Source organism: Myotis myotis, unplaced genomic scaffold (genome assembly GCF_014108235.1).
Source record: "Myotis myotis isolate mMyoMyo1 unplaced genomic scaffold, mMyoMyo1.p scaffold_m19_p_1, whole genome shotgun sequence".
Classification (NCBI taxonomy): domain Eukaryota; kingdom Metazoa; phylum Chordata; class Mammalia; order Chiroptera; family Vespertilionidae; genus Myotis; species Myotis myotis.
The window spans coordinates 25,351,220-25,374,245 of NW_023416313.1; the positions used below are offsets into that span (position 1 = coordinate 25,351,220).

The window sequence follows — 23,026 nt, forward strand, 5'->3', positions numbered from 1 at the left end:
GAGGGTTCTAGAGCAGTAGACTTCAAACATTTTTGCAGTGTTTGAAAAAGAAACTCTCTCAAATACCCTACATGTTTTTAAATAACTATATAACTTTTTCTGTTTTAAAGTCTAATATTGTCTACTTGATGTCTAATATTTTTTATCATAAGTTTAAATAGTTGTTTAATATATTATTTCTTGAATGTTCTATTACAGATGTGATTTAAATATATTTCCGTTAAGTCTTTGTATCTGCAGATTTATCTTATTCTCAATTTATGGAAAAATGATGAATTTGTTACCTATTTTACAAAGCTAGTTGTCATTGTGAAAACCAGGTTGACTTTGTCAGAAAAGTCTGAGTTTTTAAAAACTATATATTTTTATTGATTTCAGAGAGGAAGGGAGGAGAGGGAAATAGAAACTGGGATTCGAGCCTGCAACCTGGGAATTGAACCATGACCTCCTATTTCATAGGTCTGTGCTCAACCACTGAGCAACGCCAGCTGGGCTACTTTTTAATTCAAATAAACATATTTTCTAATATATGCCCCCATGAGTTTCTTCTAATTTTAATCTAAGGGATAGATATGTGAAAATAAGGAGGGGAGAGTAAAAGGGAGAAAAGAAGAGAGGGAGGGAGAGCAGGAAGTTCAAGAACAGAGCTTTTTCAGTGTTTGGCAAAATCAAAGATTTCTTACCTTCACCCTGCTCTGACATTGGAGAAGAGAGCTGCACTCTTGAGCTGTCCCTTTGTTTAGCAGTACGTCGCAGGACAATGTACTATAACAAGGCAAGTGAGTGCCTTTTTGTTAAGTAGGAGAAGGTATCGTGGGAGTAGAGGAAGGAAAGGTGGCTGCAACATGGGTTATATTACCTACCTCAACGGATCTTTGTGGAGATTGAATATATAACTCCATGAACATGCCTGGCACATAACAAATGTTTAATAAAGGTAGCCTGTTCATATTCTTTACCACCTTTTCAACTGTATCATTCCTCTTTTTCTTCTTTTTATGTGCCTTGTCATTGTGTATTAGGGATATTAACTGTTTTCATATGAACTACAGATATTTTAAAATAAAATTTTAATTAAAATTGCTTTATAGAAATCTCAAATTTCTGTGTAGACAAGTATATCAATCCTTTCCTTATGGCTTGTGTTATATTGATCGTTAGCTTATACATTTTTTTTTACCAGTTTTCCTTTAATATTTTTATATTTAAATAATAGATTTAGCTGCTGTTTATTTTGGTAAAGGAGTAAAGTACAGAGAATGCTCCATTCCCACCCCAGAACCTTCATCTCCTTCCCTCTACTGATTTAAAATGCCTCTGGATTTTTATGTTACAATCCTGCATATACTTCTGTGTGTCTGTAATTCTATTCTACTCTGTTGATGTTTGGCTATTTCTATTCTAATATAACAATGCTTTAATTATTATAATTTTAAATGGTTTCCTTCTCAAGTTGTATTATTTTTTTTTAAATTTCAAAACCCCTACTCACATTTGTGTATCATGTAAAACAACCCAAAGATGCATAATGAAAAGGTTAATAATTACCTTCCTATAGCTCCTCACCTCCAAATCCCCAAATGTCCAGCAGCTGGAACAGGGTCCTGGAGTTCCCTTGATGAGCTGGTGTAACCCTCTGTTTCACTCTAATATGCGAAGATGTGGAGGGGGCACTGGGAGAGCGGGGGCAGCTAGAGGGCACCAGAAGATATATTATTACCACTGGTATAGCCACAATAGTGTGTACCAGTCAAATATCAGCCGCATGAGTGTGTGTGTACAAACACTGCGAACTCAGTTCCAGAGCACCACAATAAAGTGAGTCGAGATCTTTTTGCTGTGGAGGGTCTTGCCTTCAATTTGTAAATAACGCAACATTTGTGAAGGGAGATAAAGCGAAGTGCAATAAAATGAGGTATGCCTGTATATAGATAATATATACACTAATATATATGGAACGGTTCCTATTTTAATAAGTTTTGAAAATTGAAATGTTATCCGCAAACAATAATTCATCATTCTAAAGTGCATAATTCACTGCTTTTTAGTATACGGAGGAAGTACTTTTAGTATATTGTGCAACCATCAGCACGAGTTCCAGAACATTTTTATCACCCCAAACAGGAACTTCGAACCCACTGAGGAGTCCCTTCTCATTCCCCTGGTCCCCTAGCTCCTGGCAGCCACTTAGATACTTTTGTCTCTACGGACTTGCCTATTCTAGACATTTCAGTCAAATGAATTTATACAATATCCTGATATCATCAACTCAAAAAATCCCAAATGTCATCGTCTCAGGTGTGAGACTCTGGGTATGAATTATTCAAAGAAATGGGCTGTCAACTGGGGTTTGGAAATCATTTTGCTTTGGAAGGGCATTTCTGGAAGGTAACCTGACCAATCTTAATTATGGACTACTAGTGCCATTAAAAAAGAGCATACTAGTATATGTAGTTAAACTACATCATAGCCTATCAGATAAGTATTTATTGAATACCTGTTATATACCTGACACTCTTCTAGGTGCTAGGAATATATCAGTCAATTAAAACTGACAAAAATCCCAGCCTTCAGAGTTACACTATGGAGCTATGTTCCAAATTAGGAAGAAATTATTATTATCAGAGAGTATTTTTTAAGTGAAAACATTTCTTTTTATTATTTCTATGTATAGAGAACATATATGAATAGGCCATAGAAATTCAGTTTGTTGGTTATAAGATTGGCAAGAGGAGCAACTAGTTTTTTTGCCTTTATCATATAGCTCTAGCTACTATTATACTAGTCTTTTAACAGCTCAGTTCAGCATAAGCATTATTACAGCATCTCCATTTGCCAGATGCTTTGGCATGTCATTTGAGGTCATGTGTGTTTGCCCACATTCTAAGTGACCTCTCCATCCCTTTACTCACTGTGTGCCCCAGACACATGGAAACACTTGCCATACCCCAAACAGACATTTTCATGTTCTCCTTTCTGTCTAGAATCACCTCCTTACCTTATTGGAAACCTAATATTCTTAAAGACATAGCACCGAGGCTACTACTTCTGTGAAATCTTCACATTTGATGTCTCCCATGGCCAGAGTTGATTGTATTTCATTCTGTATTACCATGTAATTTTGTCTCTAGTTTGCTCAGCATTCTTATTTGTGGTTCTTTATATTGTGAACTGAGTAATGTCTACAATTAAATTGTTAACCATTTCTGAGAATCAATATTTTATTTATGTGCTTTGCACAGTAGGCAAATCATTAATACATATACATTTAAAATGGTTTTAAATTTCAGAATATAACAGACAAAATTATTAAGAGTTTCTGATATTTTAATTTATATGAAAAGTTTTTATATAAATTTTGCCTTGATTAAATAAATTTTAATTGTAAAAGTATGGAAATATAAGAATTATTTATTTATGAATGAACCACTTACTATTAAATAAGAAATTAAATATTAAATACAAAAACCAAGAATTTTTTTTCAACATATTAGTGATTAGAATTTTTTATTTCTGATATGAAGTTTTTATTATGTACTTTCTTGAACACTACATAATTCATACATTAATTCTAAAAATGTTATTGGGAAGAAAAATGTAGTTAAAATGCTAGACCAAATTTTTATGTTATAATTGTGCAAAAGGTAAAAGAAGGAAGTCATACCTGGTGTAGTTTGACAACATGTAGAAATAAAGGATTTTTTGGATTGTGCCTTTGTGATTACTATACATATTAACCTGTTTTCATTATGGGAGCCTTTTTTTGATGTTAACACATTAATGATTTGGGGAAGTTTTTAACTTGCTAAAAGGTTGGTATTTTGGCATAGTTTTTTTTAAAGGTGGAGAACTTGGGAAGTAGACTAAATTATGAGTAAACATGAAATATTAGAGTTTTAAAATTATAATAGTACTAGAGGCCCGGTGCACAAATTCGTGCACTCGGCCTGGCCAGTGATTGGGGCTGATTGGGGCCATCTCGCCCAGTCCCAATTGGGGCCAATGGGGGTTGGCTGGGGAGGGACTGTGGGAGGTTGGCCGGCCTGGGCTGATCTGGGCCAAGCGGGGCCAGCTGGCCGGGGAGGGACCACGGGAGGGACCACGGGAGGGCTCCAGGTGTGTTGGGCCCTTTCACCCAGTCCCAATTAGCTGGACCCCAGCAGCAAGCTAACCTACCGGTGGGAGCGTCTACCCCCTGGTGGTCAGTGGGTATCATAGTGACTGGTTGAGACACTTAGCATATTATGCTTTTATTATATAGGATTGTACAGTTTCAGTATTTTATCCTAGCTTGGAATTTATGTTTAAATGACTGGTAAAACATAATAGAAGAAAACTTGTTGCAATTTACTCTCTCTCTCCATTGGCAAATTAGCCTTTCTAACTAGGCCTGTTTGCTCCTATCTCCTGCAGGCTTAGTCCTCCTGTCCTTCCACTGTGTTCCTTAGAGGAAGTACATTCATCTGCTGATAAATTCTTCAGAATGGAGCCATCTGAAATTACCAATGGTTGTTTTCTTTCTGTTCTAACAAGGGAGGTAAGGAAACAACAAATCCTCAGGAAGTCTCTGAGCATTTTGTTAATAGTGTGCTTATTTTATACATAGTTAAAAGGCAGGACTAAGAATTATTACTGTGTGGCCACAAAAAAAAGCGCTTATTTTTATCTTTATATTTCTCCTGAGTATTCCTCTCTTGCCTGCTCTCCATCCCCACTTCTCCATACACTTTGTCAACACCTAGTTCATCTTATTTCACATATAAGAAATAAGCTCTGTCATTCTTTTTTTTTTCCCCCTGTCAAGTTCATAAATAAGGAAATTTAATTATAGAAGTCATTTGCTGAGGCTTACGGGATATATTAGAGACTAAGGCCTAAAAACTATTTCTTTTAGTATAATGTACTCTTTCACTTCTTCTGAAACATTGATAAATACTTGTAATATACACACTAAATCAACTCCCACATTTAGTACCTGCCTCTTTATTGTAGCGGGACCCATCTGAGACAGTGTCTGTGAAAGATGTGTTGGCTCGCGCTGCAGCAAAGGGTCTACTGGAGGGAATTGAGTTGGGTAAATCTTCAAAACGGGAGAAGAAGAAAAAATCAAAAACAGCATTTCCAAAAGCTCCTTCTACTGACAGTAAAGGTGTTCAAGTGAAAATTGCTGAGTTCCTGAACCGAGAAACTAATGAAAATGCCAATCGGTCACAGACAGCAACGACAAAAATCTCTCTTCTACAGAAAGGTACAACTCAAGTGGGTACTTCCTCACAGGTCAGAAAACCCAGCAAGCCTGCCGCCAATCCCCTGGTGCCTGCATTTATGAAGAACACATCTCTCCCCAGACCATATGAACGTCCCACAAACTTTGTGAGACCTCGCCCTGAAGACAAGATGGTGGTACTGAAACCCGTAGAGATTGTTTTGCCTCCAGTAATGTTCCCATTATCACCTCCCCCAGGGATCAGACCTCATATACCAGCTCAACATTTTTACTATGGTTGGTTTGCACCCAAAACTGTTGTGCCCGGCTACCATTCCACACCACCAATCGCCAGAAAAGGGGAAAAGCCTAAAGGAAACTTACCTTCTTCCTTCCTCAGACATCGGCGACCGTGGCTTTGATTGTCTGGTGTGTGTGTGGTGGTTTTTCTACAGGGTCAAGAGCAGGGTTTTTTCAGCGTGATATTTCTCTGAAGGCTAGACAGCCCTACACAAGATACCCATCCTTTCAGTCACTTAGTGTCACTTTCTACAGGTGAATTAGCTTCAAGAGAGTTAAGACAAGTGAGACAACACAATAATGTAGGTGGTTAAGCAAAGCAAAACTCAGAGATTTCAACATCTCAGTGCTGATCTGTTCTAGAATGTCCACGTGTAGACTCAGCAGCTGTTAGAACTTGTCTCACTCTTGTTAACTTTCAGTGGGGCACCACCTTGAAAAGAAAACTGCAACAGTTTTTCCTGAAGGGAAACACTGCCTTATTCACAGGCTTTTTTCCTAACTTAACTTTTGAGGCAATTTAGTAGAAAGCACAGATGTAGAAAAGATGCTGGCCCTCTCTCACCGACTTTAGATTGCTCTTCAGTGTCTAGTCAGTCACAGTTTAACATTTTCAGTCACTATCAAGGTTCACTTTTTCTTAAATATTAAAACATGCATAAAGCCAGGGATGATGTGAGTTTTGATGGAGGCTGAGTCTGAGTAGGAAGAACAGAAAGCTCCAAAGTTCCAGGTGTGGGTAGGTCAGATGTCCAGGTAGAGTGAACGCTATTTCTCATTGGAAGAGCTTCCAGGATCTTGCGCAGATCGGACATAATCAGCCCTCCCTTCTATTTATGCCAAATAAGATTGTAAAACAGTGACTATAAGCAAATTTCCACCTAAATAATAATAATTCTGAGGAAGAGGCAAACTGTTGAATACAAGTGACACTGAAATCTACAAGTCATGTCAAATGGCAAACAGTAATCAAAATTTGGTAAATCATTTCTGATGCACAATGAAAATATATTATAGCAGTATGTTAATTATATTAAAAATCAATTAATCTTGACTGTATGATCAATTGTCTACCAAGAATTGGTATGATTATCATTTCTGGGCCTACTGATTTTTTTTTCCCCATCATGGCAAAAGAAATTGCTTGACATTAAATGGAATAAATTACACCTACAAATCCTATTGTTCAAAAAATGTTCATAGACACATTCATAAAGTTTGAATTTAAAGTTCTATTTTCAGAATCCAGTTGTGTTGGACAGTGTTATGTAAATTTCTGAACGTTCAATTCAGGTGGCATTTTAGTAGAATATTACCTCTTCCAGATGAATGTTTAGATCTGTTTCAGTTTTAATGTTCTATTCTTTATTTTCTCACTTGAAGTGAGGATAAAAAATGGTGAATATCATTTTAGTAGTAATAAATTATTTTTATTTTAGCTGAAGGTTTACATTTATCAGTGAAATGTGCCAATGAAGAAAGGAAACAAAACTTTTTATATTTGAACCAAACTATATTTTCAATATCAAAAGGATTCCCATGTTAATTATGATTCTTACAATGTACAAATATTTTAAATGCTCAACTTATTTCACTAATTTCAGTAGTTAAAAACTATGTATTTCTTTGCTGTAAAAGTTATAGTGTTTCACCCTCTTATTCCATCTGGCTTAGAGTGTTCCATGCCTCTGGGAGGAACTGAGTGCAGCTGAATTGAACTTTGTTTGGTATTTTATCCCAGGAATCCTCTATCCCTTTCCGACCCTCTGCCCTCTGCCCCAGGCTGAAAAGTATTCCATTGTCCAAAAATAGCAGGTCTGAGGTTTTTGTGGTTATATAAAGAAAACTCTTATTGTTAGGAAATAGTTCAGGATATTTTTCTGATGTCTGTAGCAGCATGATTCATGTCATGTCACTTTAGCCGCTTACATTCAGAATCACATAACATGCACCTGCCTCTGAATCATTCTTCTCTTAGAAGTATATGGAGATCCTGATTAAACCATTCACTAAGCCTGCAGGTTTCTTTGAGAATCTTCTAAGAAGGGCATGGTCAATTATTTAGATACTGTGGTAGAGTCAGAAAGGAAAAGTACTTGGGATAAAAACAATATTTGAGAATTCTAGTGAAGGAGTATTAAACATTGACATTTTTCTTTCTTGAGAAAGGTGTTGCAAAAATCTAAAATAATACTGTAGATATTCCAATAGCAAATTCAGATTTTTATCTAAATTTACCATTATATAATACCTGAAACCAAAATGAAATTTTGTTCCTTGAGAGTAACTGCCTTTGATAGAGTAAAAGAGATAAACTGTCGGCGGAAAAGTAAGATGAGCAAAGAATGGGAACATACTTTAAATTGTTTCCTTCTTCCACGTGTCTAACACTTCAACTAAGCCAGATTTAACCGATTTGTTTTTCTAGTTACCTGACTTGGGATTTAGTGCCTGTACAACTCTATTCTTCATTCTTTGATGTCAGGTTCTTTCTAGTTCTTACCAGATGGAAATATGCAACAACTAATCAAAACTGAATCTTACATTGCTGAAATTATTTTTAAAATATGTATTCTTATTGATTTTATTGTTTCCAAAAAGGAAGAGGGAGAGAGATAGAAACGCCAATGATGAGAACCATTGATCGGCTGCCTCCTGCACACCCCACTGGGGATCAAGCCCACAATCAGGGGCATATGCCTTGACCAGGAATTGAACCGTGACCTCCCGATTCATAGGTCAATGCTTAACCTCTGAGCTACGCCGGCTGGCTGAAATAATTTTTAATTTGAGGTAAGAATAATCTGAAAATAAAGTGACTATCGTGGAGAACTTACATTTCTATTTCTGCATGTATGTGACTGACATGCCAGATAAATGAGCCAAAAACTTTGTGCAGCTAAGTTTATTCTCACAACATATTACATTTAAATGTGTAAAAGTGGTCAACAGTAAATGGGCAAGAAAGCAAAACCAAATGTTCTTTCAGGATAAACAAGCTACTTTGGGTCGCAGGGAGAGCTCTCGATAAAGTGTGAGCAGTGCGTTCCCCTGAAGCTGAAATACACTTCATGTTGCTGGCTATGTAACAACCTGTTAGCTGTGGAGTAGGGAGGTCAGTCTGGCAAGCCAGAGAGCGAGTGGTTTCACTAAATTGTGCTAATACCAGGGAAACGTTTCCCGAGTTGTTTGTGAAATTTTGAACGTGTTGCAATGCTTACAAAAACAAGTGTGTCAAATGAGAAAAGGAGGAAAGGTTTAGGCTCCTAGTAAATGACCTTCCGTAGAATCATTTACCAATGTCGATCATAAAGTCATAAAGTGAATTTTTTTAAAAAAGTAGCAGTGCCAACAGGTTATCACCAAGAACTTATTTTAATGGAAATGAGAAGAATGTCCCTTCATGCAATAAGACACAAACAAAAAACAATGGTTCAAATGAGCTCTGGGTGGAAACAAAGGCGTGTGGACATGTGCCTCTTTCGGAGGAGATCACACACGTTGTGATATAAAAATGCAGCACCGAGCAGTGCTTTAGTTTGCAAAGTAAAAACTTGAGCCCTAGGCATGTTGGCCATTCCCCTTGATGCCGCCCACGAGCACATATATGAGGTGGCAAGTCTGTGTCTGTCTAGCTGCTTGTAAAAAATAAAATGAACTTTAAGCATTTTCATCTACATAGTCCAATAAAAATGTGACTACAAATCATTACAAAACCACCTTTTAGGCAACGAATAGTTCACTGAGATTACGTAGACCTGGATACACTGTGAGATAATATCCAGTAAAGATAATACATGAACACAATAATGCAGTATATTTCAGTAAAAATAGAATAAATAAAAATATTTTAAGCTGTATTTAACAGGTTAATTAAAAAAATGAGAAGACATACAAGGCATAGTGAACACGGCTGCCTGTTTACCGAAGGACAGACATAAAGAATGCATAGATAACAGAGTGTCGCTACAACATCATGTCAAACACTGGTGTCCCTGCACAGAAACACACACACTTTCATATGTACTTTTTGGCCATGGCAGAAAGTGTCTGAACATACTGTTTAACATAACTTTACAAAATTAACCACATTTCGTATGCAAAGCTACCTTCAAAACAAAGCATCTGCAGTAAAGTTTTCAATATGTAAAGGCTATCATTCATTTTAATGTATCCTATAATTGCATATATAAATCAGTCTGCTACTTAAAGCTAGCTCAGTATGCCTGGTCCTGTAAATAAACAAACATATGCCTTAAAAAATGAACACAGGGTTCTGGTAGAGATTTCCAATATAAAAGTGGATTTGTTGTTCAGAAGTTTGAAGTTTATCATACTAAAACATTTCATTGTGGAGATCAAGATGAAAGAGGATCATGATTGAATTTGAAAAGCTTTCAAAGGGCACAGTATGGATTTTCTTAATGCAGTAATTTCTGAAAATGGTATTGGTTACTTCAGACAGAAGCATATAGGCTGGTGAGAAGTATAATTCATTTCTAGAGGGGCATCTTTTTTGTCATAACATGAAGGTGCCAGCCACAATTCCAGAATTCTGAGAGGGAACAGAGGCAGGAGGCCACTCCTCATTCCGTGTTCTATCTCCACCACCCCTAACATCATCTCTGGAAAATCGCCTGGGATTCTGTCTTCTCCAACACACCAGAGGCACCCTGCAGGACAGCCCTGGGCCGAGAAGGCAAGGGTTTTATAATTCATACCAGTGAGAGGAATTCCGCCACATTTCCTACTTCTACAGGGAACGCTACGATTTCCTGACCGTAATTGGGTTTGCCCAGAGTCAGTGTGTAAAGATGCTCTGGCTGGTGAGGAAGTGGCATAGCCTGCAAATGGGAGGGGAAGCCTGGGTCCCAGTCCTGGTTTTCTCACCAACTTTGGTCAGACCTCAGGCTTGGAGACTGAGCGTCTCGGTACTTCATATTTCTATTTCTCAAATGTGTTTAGTACCTTCTCTACCTTATAAGGCTCAAGTGTGATAAGAATGTGGAAACCATATGACAAGCACATAGCAGGGGATATACAGAAAGCAGTTACTTTTATCACTGGATGTTGTAAAATGTTAACGTTGGCATTAAAAAGTAAGACGAATGTTTGGATTGATCTCCTTAGCAAATTCCTTTTAAAACAATGTTAACAAGCGTCTAAGTCTGTGACTTACAGCTAAGTTTCATACCTACAGAGAGAGGAGGAGGAAAGCGTTAGTTTTGGGAAACTTGTTAAATAGTACATTGTCCTTATGCAGATTTTGCTCTGATATGAAATTTTTAAATCTTGAAAATATAATGAAAAAAAGATAAATTAAAAAATATAGCTAGTGGAGTCTAATTCTGATAGTAAAGACATAAATCCAAGAAAGGTTCAACTTAATGTAATTTGTTGCCATGGGAATACATGATGGACAGACAGCTTTCTGGGCAAAAAGCATTAGGGTAAGACTGAGCCAGATGCGGAATCCTAGCAGACGTTTATTTAGGAGGTGGACTACAAAATAACGTGTGGTAACAATATAAAATATAAATGGCATTTCCTCAATTCCAAATTGCATATTGGCTAATTAGCAAACTAAGGACAAAAGGCTTACGAGGAATACTTCATTTTAATGTTGTTTATGCAGAGAATGGCCATAGTGAACTATAATTCTCTAGCTGCATTGTACAATATAAGGCAGAAGTTTGAATATGTCCCACCCAAAATGCATTATGATTTTGTTAACCTCTTCCTTTTTCTTAATCGGTTTGAAAACCATCTGAAAAGAAAGGCTATTTTTGTTCGATTTTAATTTCTGACATTTGGTTTGTTTTCAATTGTGAAGTTTCATTTTTTCCCCCAATACCCCACAATCAGCTGCAGACATGAAATGGTGTCCACGTGTCGAGCTCGTCAAGGAAAGCGGCCAGTTGGTTTCCATTCTGATGCCAATAGCCAATGTTGACAACGAAAAGGTCCAATTTTATGAATTGAACTAAAAACCATCCTATTTTTACAGCATCTCAGTGGTGTCTGGGATGCAGTGTCTTCTCCAATGTTGAACACAGGACAAAGTGCTGTAGGACTGCAACGCTGCTCAGGACAGATCCTGTCACAAAGACCGTAACCCGGGCGTCATTCACTCCAAGGACTCGGCATCAGTTCGCAAGGAGGGAGGGGTGTGGCCACATTCTTCCCTGTGTGTGTGAAGTTAATCATGTTCACGATATTTACAATAAGAAAAAGACCTTCCACGGCTCATGATGTAACTTACAGCAAAAAAATTAGTCATGCTTCTTTTCATATCACATGATGGTGGCAAGAGAGAGAACATGCTTGTCTAACACTGTTCGGTGAAGGATACATTTTCTGAAGACAAAGCATCAGCAACTGAATGGAAGGCCGGATACTGTCCATGTTCTTTTGTGTAGCTATTCGATCTCCAGGGAAAGGTGACGGGACCCTTTAGCATCCGCAGCTACGGCGTTTCTGTGACAGGGCGTTTCTGTTTCAAAGTGTCAATGAGGGACAAGACCCCGCGTTTCACATTGGTTGTGACCCGTCTGGTCACGGAGTCTGCTGGCGGAGGAGGTGGCCGGACTTTCTGTGAGGGCGGCCTGGCTACCAAGCACTTCTGGTATCGCAACTGAAACAAAACATGGTTGATGGTTGTTAATAACGTATCATCCCTTCTTGTTGAATGTGATTTTAATTAATCACCAATACATTTACTCCCCAAAGTTAACGACCTAGCTCCTAAACATGAATCCAAGAAGCTAGCGATTTTTTTCTTTAAGCGGAGTGTTTTAAATTTTCTTAAAAGATCCTGAGGCTTGACAAAGATGCTTTGGCTTTTGCCATCTTTTTCTTCCACCCAACTCCTCCCTCTACTTGTCCTCTATATTGATAGGCTGCAATTCACACTCCTCACAGTCGAAGAGCAAGTCTAAGTTTTACAAGTCTAATACAAGTCTAAACCTTAATGAATTAATTAAAAGAATCCATTATCCCGGCACCACGGACAGTTTCTTATCCTTCAGGAAGAAATAGAATAACACAATCCATCTGCTTTTGTATTAGACAAAGATAAGTAATTCTTAAAAATTAGGTTAAAAAGGTTAAAATTTATCCATTTTTTTCCTAATCCAGGCACCTGAAAATAAATCCATGACTGGTTTTTTTAAAAATCTACTTAAATATTAATAATTCCCCCAGTACAGTGTGAAACAGGCTGATGCTCCCCACCCCCGCCCCGAGAAGCATAAATTATTTGTAGCAAGACTCTGGGTCACAGTGTCTGTCACAGCCCCCAGGCCTCAACACTAGCCCCTTCCAACCCAAACGCACGAAAAATGAGTCACTGCGTTTCTCCTCTGTGTAAGGTACTTGCCAGGTCCGCACCACAACCCAGGCTCCATGCTCTTAAAAGTCGGGGTTGTTAACGGGCAGCTGTGGCACATGGCGCACTGGACTGGGAGTTCCTAATGCGAACAAGGCAGTTCCAGCGTGAGTCAAAACTGCCCCATCCCTCTCCGCCTTTTCCTAAATTTCACCAAAATATTTTCAGCTGGGCTCCACCACACAGCTGCAAAATCTGCCTAACAAATAAGTAGATTCAAGAGAATGTGTTCACGCCACAGACATCTCAGATGGTACAGATCATGCATAGATATTTCACACGGAGAAGCATACAGATGTGATTCAGGATGCTGGCTTCGACGTATAAGGAAAGGTTTCATTTTATCAACGGGCCTTATACAGGACTGGCTGAGCCTTTTCAGCGGGCTGCCCCAATGCCATTAAAGTAGCAAGCAAATGAGTAAAAAATTGCTTCTAAGACATAAAATGGGCCTGGGAATCAGAAAACAAACTGTAACCAGTGATAAAGCTAATTATTTAATTGCCATTGGCATTTGAAATGTATAATTAAGGCTGAAAGCTATTCATTTTGTGACTAAAACCATCTGTTACGATCATTTTCAATTTCATGACATACCTAAACAGTCACCCTCCATTTTTGCTTGGCTGAACTCTCCCATCTTCTCTCTCCTTCACATAGTCCCTGTATCCCCTCTCAGTCTCCCACGCCCCGTCAGGAGGTTCATCTCGATTCTTCTGCACCCATTTCCTCCACCTGGCTCTGCTCCTTTATATGCATAATCCTGGCTCCACAGAATGAGGGGGACTTGTACCCCTGATCAAGGACTGTGGTAAGGAAGCCAGCTAATGAGTGCACTAGGTCTTCCCTTCCTTTCCCCATCCGCCCCTCTCCATTTCAAAGGGGTCTTTTATGATAAAAGTCAATCAGCTCTTTTCTTGTTCCCCACCTCCGTTATCTGCCATCCACCTCATTTCTTCCCCCTCATGCTTAACCTAGCAACATGCTGTATGGAAAACCACAGAACTCCCTCAACTTCTCTAAACCCACGTACTCTTGGATTCTTGGCATCTTCTGGCCAGTCTCAAAGTCACTCTAACCCAGCAATTTTCACCCTGTGTCCCACAAGGATTTAAAAACATGCAATACCTGACTATTTAGTCAGGGGCACTGACCTCTTTTCCCTCAGAGTGTCAAATAAAAAAATGACAACAGCCAACACAACAATAGCCATCCAGTGTGAATGAATCACAATTATACCTATTTTTTTTTTTTTTTGTCAGATGGCCAAAAAATATATTTTTGGTGTGCCACAGAATTTTAGTTATTGGGTTGTGTGCCATGAGATGAAAAAGGTTGAAAATCACTGCTCCAACCCAATTAGCAGGCTAAGCCCCTCCCCAGGCTCTTAATCTACCACCAAGACCTTGCCCCAACCACGTATCTCTGACTCCATTCCAGTCGGCTTTACTGGCTCATTTCCCTCAGCTCCATAACGCAAGGACGCTTTCTTAGTTCTACTTGAATTGCCCAGAGTCCAGCCCATAAGTGGATTAAACTAGGTGAAGCCCAGGTACTTCAAATTCAGAATCTCCTCTGCGCCCCTTTCCCCCCACAACCCTCCTGCCATGAGGCTCTCCACATCTGCCAGGTCACCTGCTCCTGGTTGCCATGCTGTGCAACCCACATCTGGACCAATAACCGGGCTTCCTGGTTGACGTCTCCACCCCAGACACCTCCTCCCAACCCATCTTCCACTTTGTTTTCCTTTTTTGTGCTCTCGAGTACACTTTTAAGACCTACTATGGTCAATCCACTCTCCTGCTTAACAATCTTTGCTGAAGATAAACACTTTGGCACAGCATTATGGGCACTTCACGATATGGACGCTGCATCCTTCCACTTGGCTCCACCCCCCCCCCCCCACCTGTGTTGCTAGGATACACCACGCTTCAGGTTGATGCCCACATTCACACAATCCCTCGTTTTTACTAGGACTTTCTCAGTGCCAGCATCACTGGTGCTCAAAGTATTTTGAATGACAAAGTATTGTTGTTTGTTTGAAATCATACAAGACGTGAAGAGCATTGGACTTTGGTACCCAGAGCAGGTGGGACTGAACGCAGACCTGCCAGCTCTGTGCCCAGGGCCCCCTTCTTTCCTCCGAGCCTCTGTCTTCTCATAAATAAAACAACTAACAACTGCCTAGCAGGGTGGTTGTAAGGACACGAAGTAAATAAAATATGTAAGAACAGTGCACAGAAAGCAACTCTTTGAAATAAAAACCAGTCAATCTAAATTTTTTTAAAGTACTGAGTTGGTTCAAAACAGTACCAACTCATACAACCAACATTTCTGGATCACATCCTGAAGTTAATAAGGACTAAGAACTAAGAATCCTTAGACTTGTGGTTTCAAAGATCGTCCTTTCCAATGTTCCTGGAGTCTCATCGGAATTTGGCTCCATCCGGCCCTGCTTCTTGCAGGTGCCCTTGCCCCTTGACATGGCAAACTGTTTATCACAGTTGAGTCTGTCCCAGGAGTGAGAGTGTTACACGGTAAAGCCTTTCTTTTAGGATCAGACGCTCCTCCTTTTAAGTTAGTGACGCTGCTCCAATTTACAGCACAGAAAACATAACCAGGGGCGTGCCGTCGAACCAGTGCCCGCAGCCGGTACTCACCATGCAGGCGGCCTGCACCGCCTCGGACACGTTAGCGGCATTAGGCTCGCACCAGAACACGTGGCACTCGAAGCGCTGGTTCCCGGTGTCCATGATGAAGGCAAATGTATGGATGTCCTTCCCGACGCCCATGAAGGACAGAAACCGCACGCGACACTCCACTAAGATTTCCTCTTCGTTCTGCAAGACACACTGCTCAGCAGCCCACTCTCGGGGAGCCAGGCAACAGTCACAAACACATTCAGGCCCTAAGTCAGAGAGTCAAGCGTGGAGTGGCCACCTCTAGGATTAAAAAGACACAGCCAGACCGAGTCTAGGATGCAAGTGTCCCCAGGGACTGGAAAGGCCTTCGCTGCTGAGGGTGTCGCATCCTGGCATTTAATCCCGCTCTGAACTACACACATCCGAGGTGTGTGTTCCGCTCCCTGTGCACGTGCTCCAAGCCCGGGGGCTCGCTGGGGATGGGGCGATGTCATGCATACTTCTTACATGTCCCCCACATAGGCCACCCATCTGCCCAAGTGAACCCACTGGAAACCCCACGGCCCCCAGAGAGAAGGAACCGCGGGATCTGTCCCCATCCAGGTCTTCTTCCCAAGCTAAACGGCACGCTGAGTCATATTCTACCTAAAACCGTGTAAAATACTAAGTCTCCAAATCCTATTTTCTCTTTCACAAACTGGCACCCATATGATGCTGTGTGAGGGACTGTTCGGGATGCATCCTTACGAATATCACGTCCTTTGCAGCAGCAACCGTATGCAAGTTGAAATTAGTAAACACAACCAGCACAGTGACTTGTGGACCACTGGCACCTTGACTTATTAAACATTCACGCAGGTGCTGTGGGATTAACTGCGCTGGTCTGGGAGGCCTGGGAGTCTTCTTGGGAGAAATTATGTTCAAGTGGAAATCTGGGTGAGGCAAAGGCGTGGAGCACAGGAGCAGGAAAGGGCGTGACCGGTTTGGAGACCGAGGAAAACCCAGCCTCGCACGCTGGACAGGCAGGCAGGGTCAGTGGGCGTCTCACTCTCCCTTAGAAGGTGAAGGGGGCCTGAAGGTGACCTGCTGGAGCACAGAGCCACCGCCAAGGATGCGCGGTCTTCTCATGACGGTGTTTCACCGAGGCAGAGGTGGGAGAGTCTGCAGCCGGCCTGCCTGTGTTCCGTCCTGACCCTGCTGCTTCCAGCTCGGCGACCTTGGGTAGTTACCTAACCTCTCTGTGCTTCAGTTTCTTCAGCCACAAAGTTGGGATAATGTGAGTGGAGGCGAATGCTGGCCTCACTCAAGATGGCCAGCGGCCCCTGCTACTACCAAACCGTAGGATCTCCGATAATGGAAGCCTCTCCTGCCCCCCAACCCCAGAAAGCACAGCCCACTTGCCCCTGGAGCCTGAGAGGAACCAGCCAGAAAACCAAGCGATACTGCTAGTGCCTTCCAGTCACTACCAGCCAATGTGTGCAGACACCCAGACACAAAGGGCACATCTTTTTTTTGTTTGTTTTAATGGAGGCTATTTTAGTCATAAGCAAGCACAGCTCCCCAGAGCTCCAGCCCTGGCTAGGTACCTAAGTTTCACGGAAGACTCTTGTGTCCAAAACCCCAGTGTAACCAGACAGGCCAACGGCATGCGCGACCCTTCCTACCTTTTCACTGATGACAGTCACGGTGGCATCGGCCACGCTCATGTTCACGGACGGCCAATCCTCCTGGCTGGACGAGGTCATAAGACTCTCTATGGCATTGTTCAGGGTATCCATTCCTGAACGGATTGAAGGAATCATTGAAAAAGGCCCTACAGCTCTTTATCACTCACAAACGGGGGCCCAAATCACCCAGGCGGATCTTTTTTTATAGCCCCAGGAGACATTTCATTTCTCATGTTTGCTTAAAAAAATAAAATGCTGCTTTTTCAACAAGAAGAAGGGTCATGAGAAATCTGAGATGTAGTGTGTGATGTCCCGTCTGATCGCCACATGCTCCCTCCTCTTTCTCCCTCAGGGTTCCCCAGCCCTGACTGTATGAACAGTACTCGAGCAAATGCTACGTTTTTCTAAGCACAGAGCTTTGGAAAGGGGATCCAACAGAAGCCAGGATTTATGTTGTTGCTTGAACAAGGCCAAGCATGGGTGGCAATCTTTACAAAAGTTGTAGGAGCTATTCAATGGGGCACTTTTACTGGGTGTTCCCACAGCTGTTTTTTTTCTGGGGGGGGGGGGGGGAATGGAATAACAACTTTATTGAGATATAATTCACATAACATACAAGTCGCTCACTCAAAGTGCCTAATTCAGCCCAGGCCGTGTGGCTCAGTTGGTTGGAGTGTTGTCCCATACACTGAAGGACTGTGGGTTCAATTCCTGGTCAGTGCACATACCTAGGTTGAGGGTTCGATCCCCAGTGGAGGCACGTATAGGAGGCAACCAATTGATGTTATTCTCAAACATCAATGTTTCTCTCCCTTCTTTCCCCTCCCTCTAAAATCAGTAAAACAGCCCTGGCCTGTGTGGCCCAGTAGTGAGAGCATTGGCCTGTGCATCAAAGGGTTGCAGGTTCAACCCCCTGCCCTGGGCCCAGTCGGGGTGCATGCAGGAGGCAGTCAATGTGTCTCTCTCACATAGAAGTTTCTCTCTCTCCTCTCTCTCCCCTCTCTCCTTCCACTCTCTAAAAATCAATGGAAAAAATATCCTCGGGTGAAGAGTTTTAAAAAAATAAAATCAACAAAACATCCGCAGGTGAGGATTAAAAAAAATTTTTTTAATGTATAATTCAACTTTTTGTTGTTGCTATATTCAGAGTTGTGCAACCATCAACACAGTCCATTTTAGAAAATTTTCATCAGCCCACAAAGAAACCCTGTACCTTTTAGGAGTCACCCTCCATGGCCTCCCAGCCCCCTAGCCCTAGGCAATCAATTTCTATCTAGAGATTTGCCTGTTCTGGACATTTCCCACATGGAACCAGAGTATGTGGGCCTTTGTGACTGGCTTCTCCCACTTCGCACATGTGGTCAAGGCTCATCACATGGCAGCGTGTGCCCTCCCTTTTCCTTGCCAAGTAAGACCCCTCTGTCTGCACCATCACACCTCATCTGTCCACATGTCCAATGAGGGCATCTGGCTTGTTCCTGCTTTTTGATTGTTACAACAAATGCTGCTGTGAACATTCATGCACACATTTCTGAGAGGACGGAGAGATGTTTTCATTTCACTGGGGTAAGTGCCTAGAAATCCCTGGGTCAAACGGTGACTCCAGGTCTGACGTTTTGAGGATCTGCCAGACCGTTTCCCCAAGCAGCGGCATCATTTTACACCCCAGCAGGACGAGGGTCCATCCAGGCCCAGGTGGCACCTCCTGCCACCTCTCAGCTTCCTAAGGCCAAGCAGCCAGGCCCTGGCCCTGGATGTGAGCTGACTGCTGTGTGCGCTGCTTCCCGGTCACACCTTGAAGGGAAAGCATGAGGACTCCCCCAGCCCTCCCCGCTGGCAACCAGGCGACAAGGACTGAAGCAGGCGTCCCATCCCCAGAGACAGAAGCCCCACTGGAGGGCAGCAAGCCCTGGTCATGCTTCTCTGGAATGCTGGGTAAACGAGAAATAGAACGAGAAATAGGTGCCGCTCTATCTACATCCCTGTGTTCTGGGGATCAAGGGACTCAGCCTGTCCTCCTCGCTCTCTCGATCAGGACTGTCTGTGTGCTCTGGCTGTGACAGTGCAGGGGCTGGTTCAAGACAAGGAAAGGGGCCGAAACAGCAGACCCACCCTTATGGGAGGGTGGACACCCCCCCGAGCTCCCAAACACCTGCAGGAGGAAAGACAACCACGTTTCACATACCGACTGGCTTGTCCACAGGTAACATGCCCAAGTACTGCACGTGGAACTTCTGCACCAGCTCAGTCTTTGGTGTTGGAAAATCTACTGCAGGGAACAAAAGCAACACATCTTTCTCTGTGGTTCCAACACACACACAGGAACAGCCATCACTGTGTCATCTGGAACGCACACCCTGTGCCACACTGCCCTGGTTCTGGAGGTAAATGAGGCACTTGTTCTACAAGAACAGAGACGCTGGGGCTCCGTCAATCAAAATCCCATTCAACTTTCATTTCCCAGGCAGAGACACATGTGAAAGCAGGACCTAGCCCGGCTGGCGTGGCTCTGTGGTTGAGCATCGATCGACCTATGAACCAGGAAGGAGGTCACTGTTTGATTCCTGGTCAGGGCACATGCCCAGGTTATGGGCTCGATCCCCAATGTGGGGTGTGCAGGAGGCAGCCGATCAATGGTTCTCTCTCATCATTGATAGTTCTCTCTCTACCTCTCCCTTCCTCTCTGAAATTAATAAAAAAAAAAAAAAAAAAAAAAAAAAAAGGCAGGACCAGGAATCTATGTGTTAAAGCTGTCACTGTCTCTTTGATGTGCGCTAAAGAACAGCTTCTGATGTCCTCTATGTTGGGTGTGGTTCACGCCCAGGGAAAGTTTAATCACAAAGGGGGCAATCAGGGAAAACAACTAAACAGAACCCCCAAAATATCAACCCACATATTTTTTAGCTAGCTAGTCCTTACCCAGGCTGTAGATGGGTTAGAAAACAACTAAGGATAATACAGTGGGGCCTTGACTTACGAGTGTCCCGACTAACGAGTTTTTTGAGATACCAGCTGTCTCTCGGCTGATTTTTTGCATTGAGTTGATAGAGTAATTTGAGTTAATGAGCTCCTTAACGAGCTCGGTCTCAGAACAAATTAAACTCGTAAGTCAAGGCCCCACTGTATTTATTAATCTTGTTCAACAACAAAACTCATCTTGGCCCTTTATGCCTAATCCCATTGACACAAATCAACTCTGAGCCGTGGGGGGGCCACGGGTCGGCTCAGCATGTGCTGGTGGATGTGAGCATGTTTTACGGAGACGAGAAGCACCAGGGGACTATCCAAGACCCCTTGGTTCCTGAGTAGGATGGAGGGCGCCACCGTGAAGAGAGCAGGTAGCGCCGACCTACCTTGCAAGGGAACGTCGAGATTCACATTGGTTCTTTCCTGTAAGGAACTGCAGGCCAGGGCTTTGGCATTCTTCCGTTCGGCCATAATCTGAAGAAGAGAAATCACAGCGTGGGCTTGTGGTTACAGAGCCCGCCTTCAGCAACTGGAGCCAGTCAGGTGCCTGAGCAGATTGTACTTCCGAGTGAAACCAGCTGCCTATTCTGAGAACTGTGCCGTTTTCCGAGGGATACGAGGTGAGTAACTATCCCTCCCAGTAACAGTCTCCTAATCAGTTGAAATTTGTTCTTCATTCACCCCCATCGTTACTAACACAACCCACACAAACATCCCTGGCCTGTGGGGACCTGCTGGCCCACTGTGGTCAGGGACAGCGCCGTGGGTGTGACTCTCAGGTACCGTTTTCAGGGCTCTGGGGACAAAGCACAGAGTGCCCCCTTATCCACGGGGATCCATGCCAAGCCCCAGTGCCTGCCTGAAACCGTGGACAGTACTGAACCCTGTAAATGCTTTGTTTTTCCCTTCTACATACATACCCACGATAAAGTAGGCACAGTAAGAGGTTAACAACAACAATAATAAAATAGAACAACTATATCAATGTACGTTGATAAAAGTTATGCGAATGGCTTTGGGGCCATTAGTAAATAAAGTAAGGGTTACTGGAACACTAGCACTGTGATACCGAGAGAGCTGGCCAGATAACAGGACTGAGTGACGAATGGGCGGGCAGGATACACAGCGTGGATATGCTGGACAAGGGATGATGTCGTGGGTCGGATGGAGCAGGATGGCACGAGATTTCATTATGCTACTCAGAACGATGTGCAATTAAAACGTATGAATTGTTTGTTTCTGGAGTATTCCATTTAATGTTTTCAGACTGAGGTTGACTGTGGGTGACTGAAACCGCAGAACATGAAACCGTGGGTAAGGGGAGAGACTACTGCATGTGGGTTTAAATCCCGCCTCTGCCACTGACTAGCCGTGTGGCCGTGAGCAAGTCCCCTGACCCCTTGTGTCTCTTCTCCTCCAGTGTACATGGGGATGATAATATTCATGTCCCTAATAATAACGTATGTCAGTTCTGAGCATTAAGTGTAAGCACTCAGAAATATTAGCTGCTGTCGCTGTTCTCAAACTGTCTAAACCTGTCAGCCGTCTTCCAAATGGTCTCTTTTCCGTGAGGAGAGTCATCACTTTTATTCGTTCACAGTGCTGTGGGTCTGAAGGAAGGAAACACCCCCTTCAATGATCCCCAAAGCAACTCACACCTACATTCCCAGCCCAAGCTTTCACTCCAGGTGGAACAGAAGCCACTGCCTCCCCAGAGCTCTGTGCCTGGGCCAGCGGCTCAATGTGCAGTTGGCAGGCCCACCCTCCCACCCCTACACCCCTCTCCCTGCTCAGCAGTGAGGAAAGAGAGGGATGGGCCACTGCACCCCGACCCACCTTACCTTGGAACAGATCTCGTGGAGACTTGTGGCGATGGCTTTTGCTGGTGTGTCACATCGAAATACATGACATTTCAATATTCTTGTATCTTTGTCTCTTGCTACATAAGCAAAATCTCTGTACAAACAAAATTCATCAGGACGTTACAAAAGGAATCTTGACCAACACATCCTGGCGGAGAACGCTAACTGAGCTAGTGGCCCGTGGGTCAGTGGTAAACAGTATGCAATGGTTAAAAAAATGCAACAGCTACTTAAAACAGAGGAACGGCTTCATGGATATTAGAAATTCATTTCTGAGGAACAGAACTACAGGCATGTGTGTTACGTGCCGTTGAGCGGCTCTGACTCCTGGCGGCCCTGTGACTGAGTGGTGTCCACAGCGTCCTGTACTCAGCAGCCCTGCTCAGCTCCTGCAGGCTCAGGCTATGGCTTCTTTCATGGAGTCATTCCACCTCCTACTTGGTCTTCCTCTTTCCCTGCTGCCTTCTATTTTCCCAGCATGATTGTCTTTTCCAAAGACCCTGCCTTCTCATGATGTGCCCAAGGTAGCACAGCTTCAGTTTTGTCATTTTTACCTCTGGTGATGTTTCAGGCTTACCTTGGAGATATTACATGTTCGGAGCCAGACCACGGTAGTGCAGTGAGTCACATGTCATGTTTGGCTCCCCAGTGTTTATAAAAGTTATGTTTACACGGAACAGTAGTCTATGAAGTGTGCAATAGCACTATATGTACAGAAATAATGTGCACGCCCTCACTGAAAATGCTTTATTGCTGGAAACGCTAACCTTCATCTGAGCCTGTTGGAAAATGGCACCAAAAGACTCGCTTGACGTGGGGTTGCACAAACCTTCAATTTGTAAACAAATGTAGTGTCTGCTAAATGCAATAAAACGAGGTGTGATAAAACGAGGAACACCTGTACAGTGTTCTCCACACCAGGTCGGCGGCAGCCTTGGAATCTCTAACAACCCATAACGAAAGGGGAATTTTATAGAAACCTTCTATCTAGAGAA

The 23,026-nt window shown here is 42.6% G+C and overlaps 2 protein-coding genes across 14 annotated transcripts in view; one reads left to right on the plus strand and one right to left on the minus strand.

Annotated features, from left to right (window-relative positions):
• Positions 1–6,793, plus strand: part of NSUN7 (NOP2/Sun RNA methyltransferase family member 7) — a 40,415-nt gene extending 33,622 nt beyond the window's left edge. Inside the window, exons 11-12 of the mRNA XM_036332151.1 lie at positions 4,414–4,537; positions 4,993–6,793. Coding sequence (XP_036188044.1) covers positions 4,414–4,537; positions 4,993–5,628 — 760 coding nt within the window. The 3' untranslated portion in view covers positions 5,629–6,793. The remainder of the gene's footprint in view (positions 1–4,413; positions 4,538–4,992) is intronic.
• Positions 6,794–8,862: 2,069 nt separating this feature from the next.
• Positions 8,863–23,026, minus strand: part of APBB2 (amyloid beta precursor protein binding family B member 2) — a 323,648-nt gene continuing 309,484 nt past the window's right edge. For 9 of the 13 annotated variants that reach the window (XM_036332163.1, XM_036332242.1, XM_036332207.1 and 6 more), the window contains 6 exons: positions 22,011–22,125; positions 20,556–20,643; positions 19,388–19,471; positions 17,200–17,315; positions 15,554–15,733; positions 11,973–12,140 (listed from right to left, as the gene is read on the minus strand). In XM_036332163.1, the coding sequence (XP_036188056.1) occupies positions 11,973–12,140; positions 15,554–15,733; positions 17,200–17,315; positions 19,388–19,471; positions 20,556–20,643; positions 22,011–22,125 (751 nt within the window). Of the gene's footprint in view, positions 12,141–15,553; positions 15,734–17,199; positions 17,316–19,387; positions 19,472–20,555; positions 20,644–22,010; positions 22,126–23,026 lie in introns of all 13 variants that reach the window. The other 4 variants (XM_036332188.1, XM_036332170.1, XM_036332251.1 and 1 more) reach the window with 4 other exon arrangements.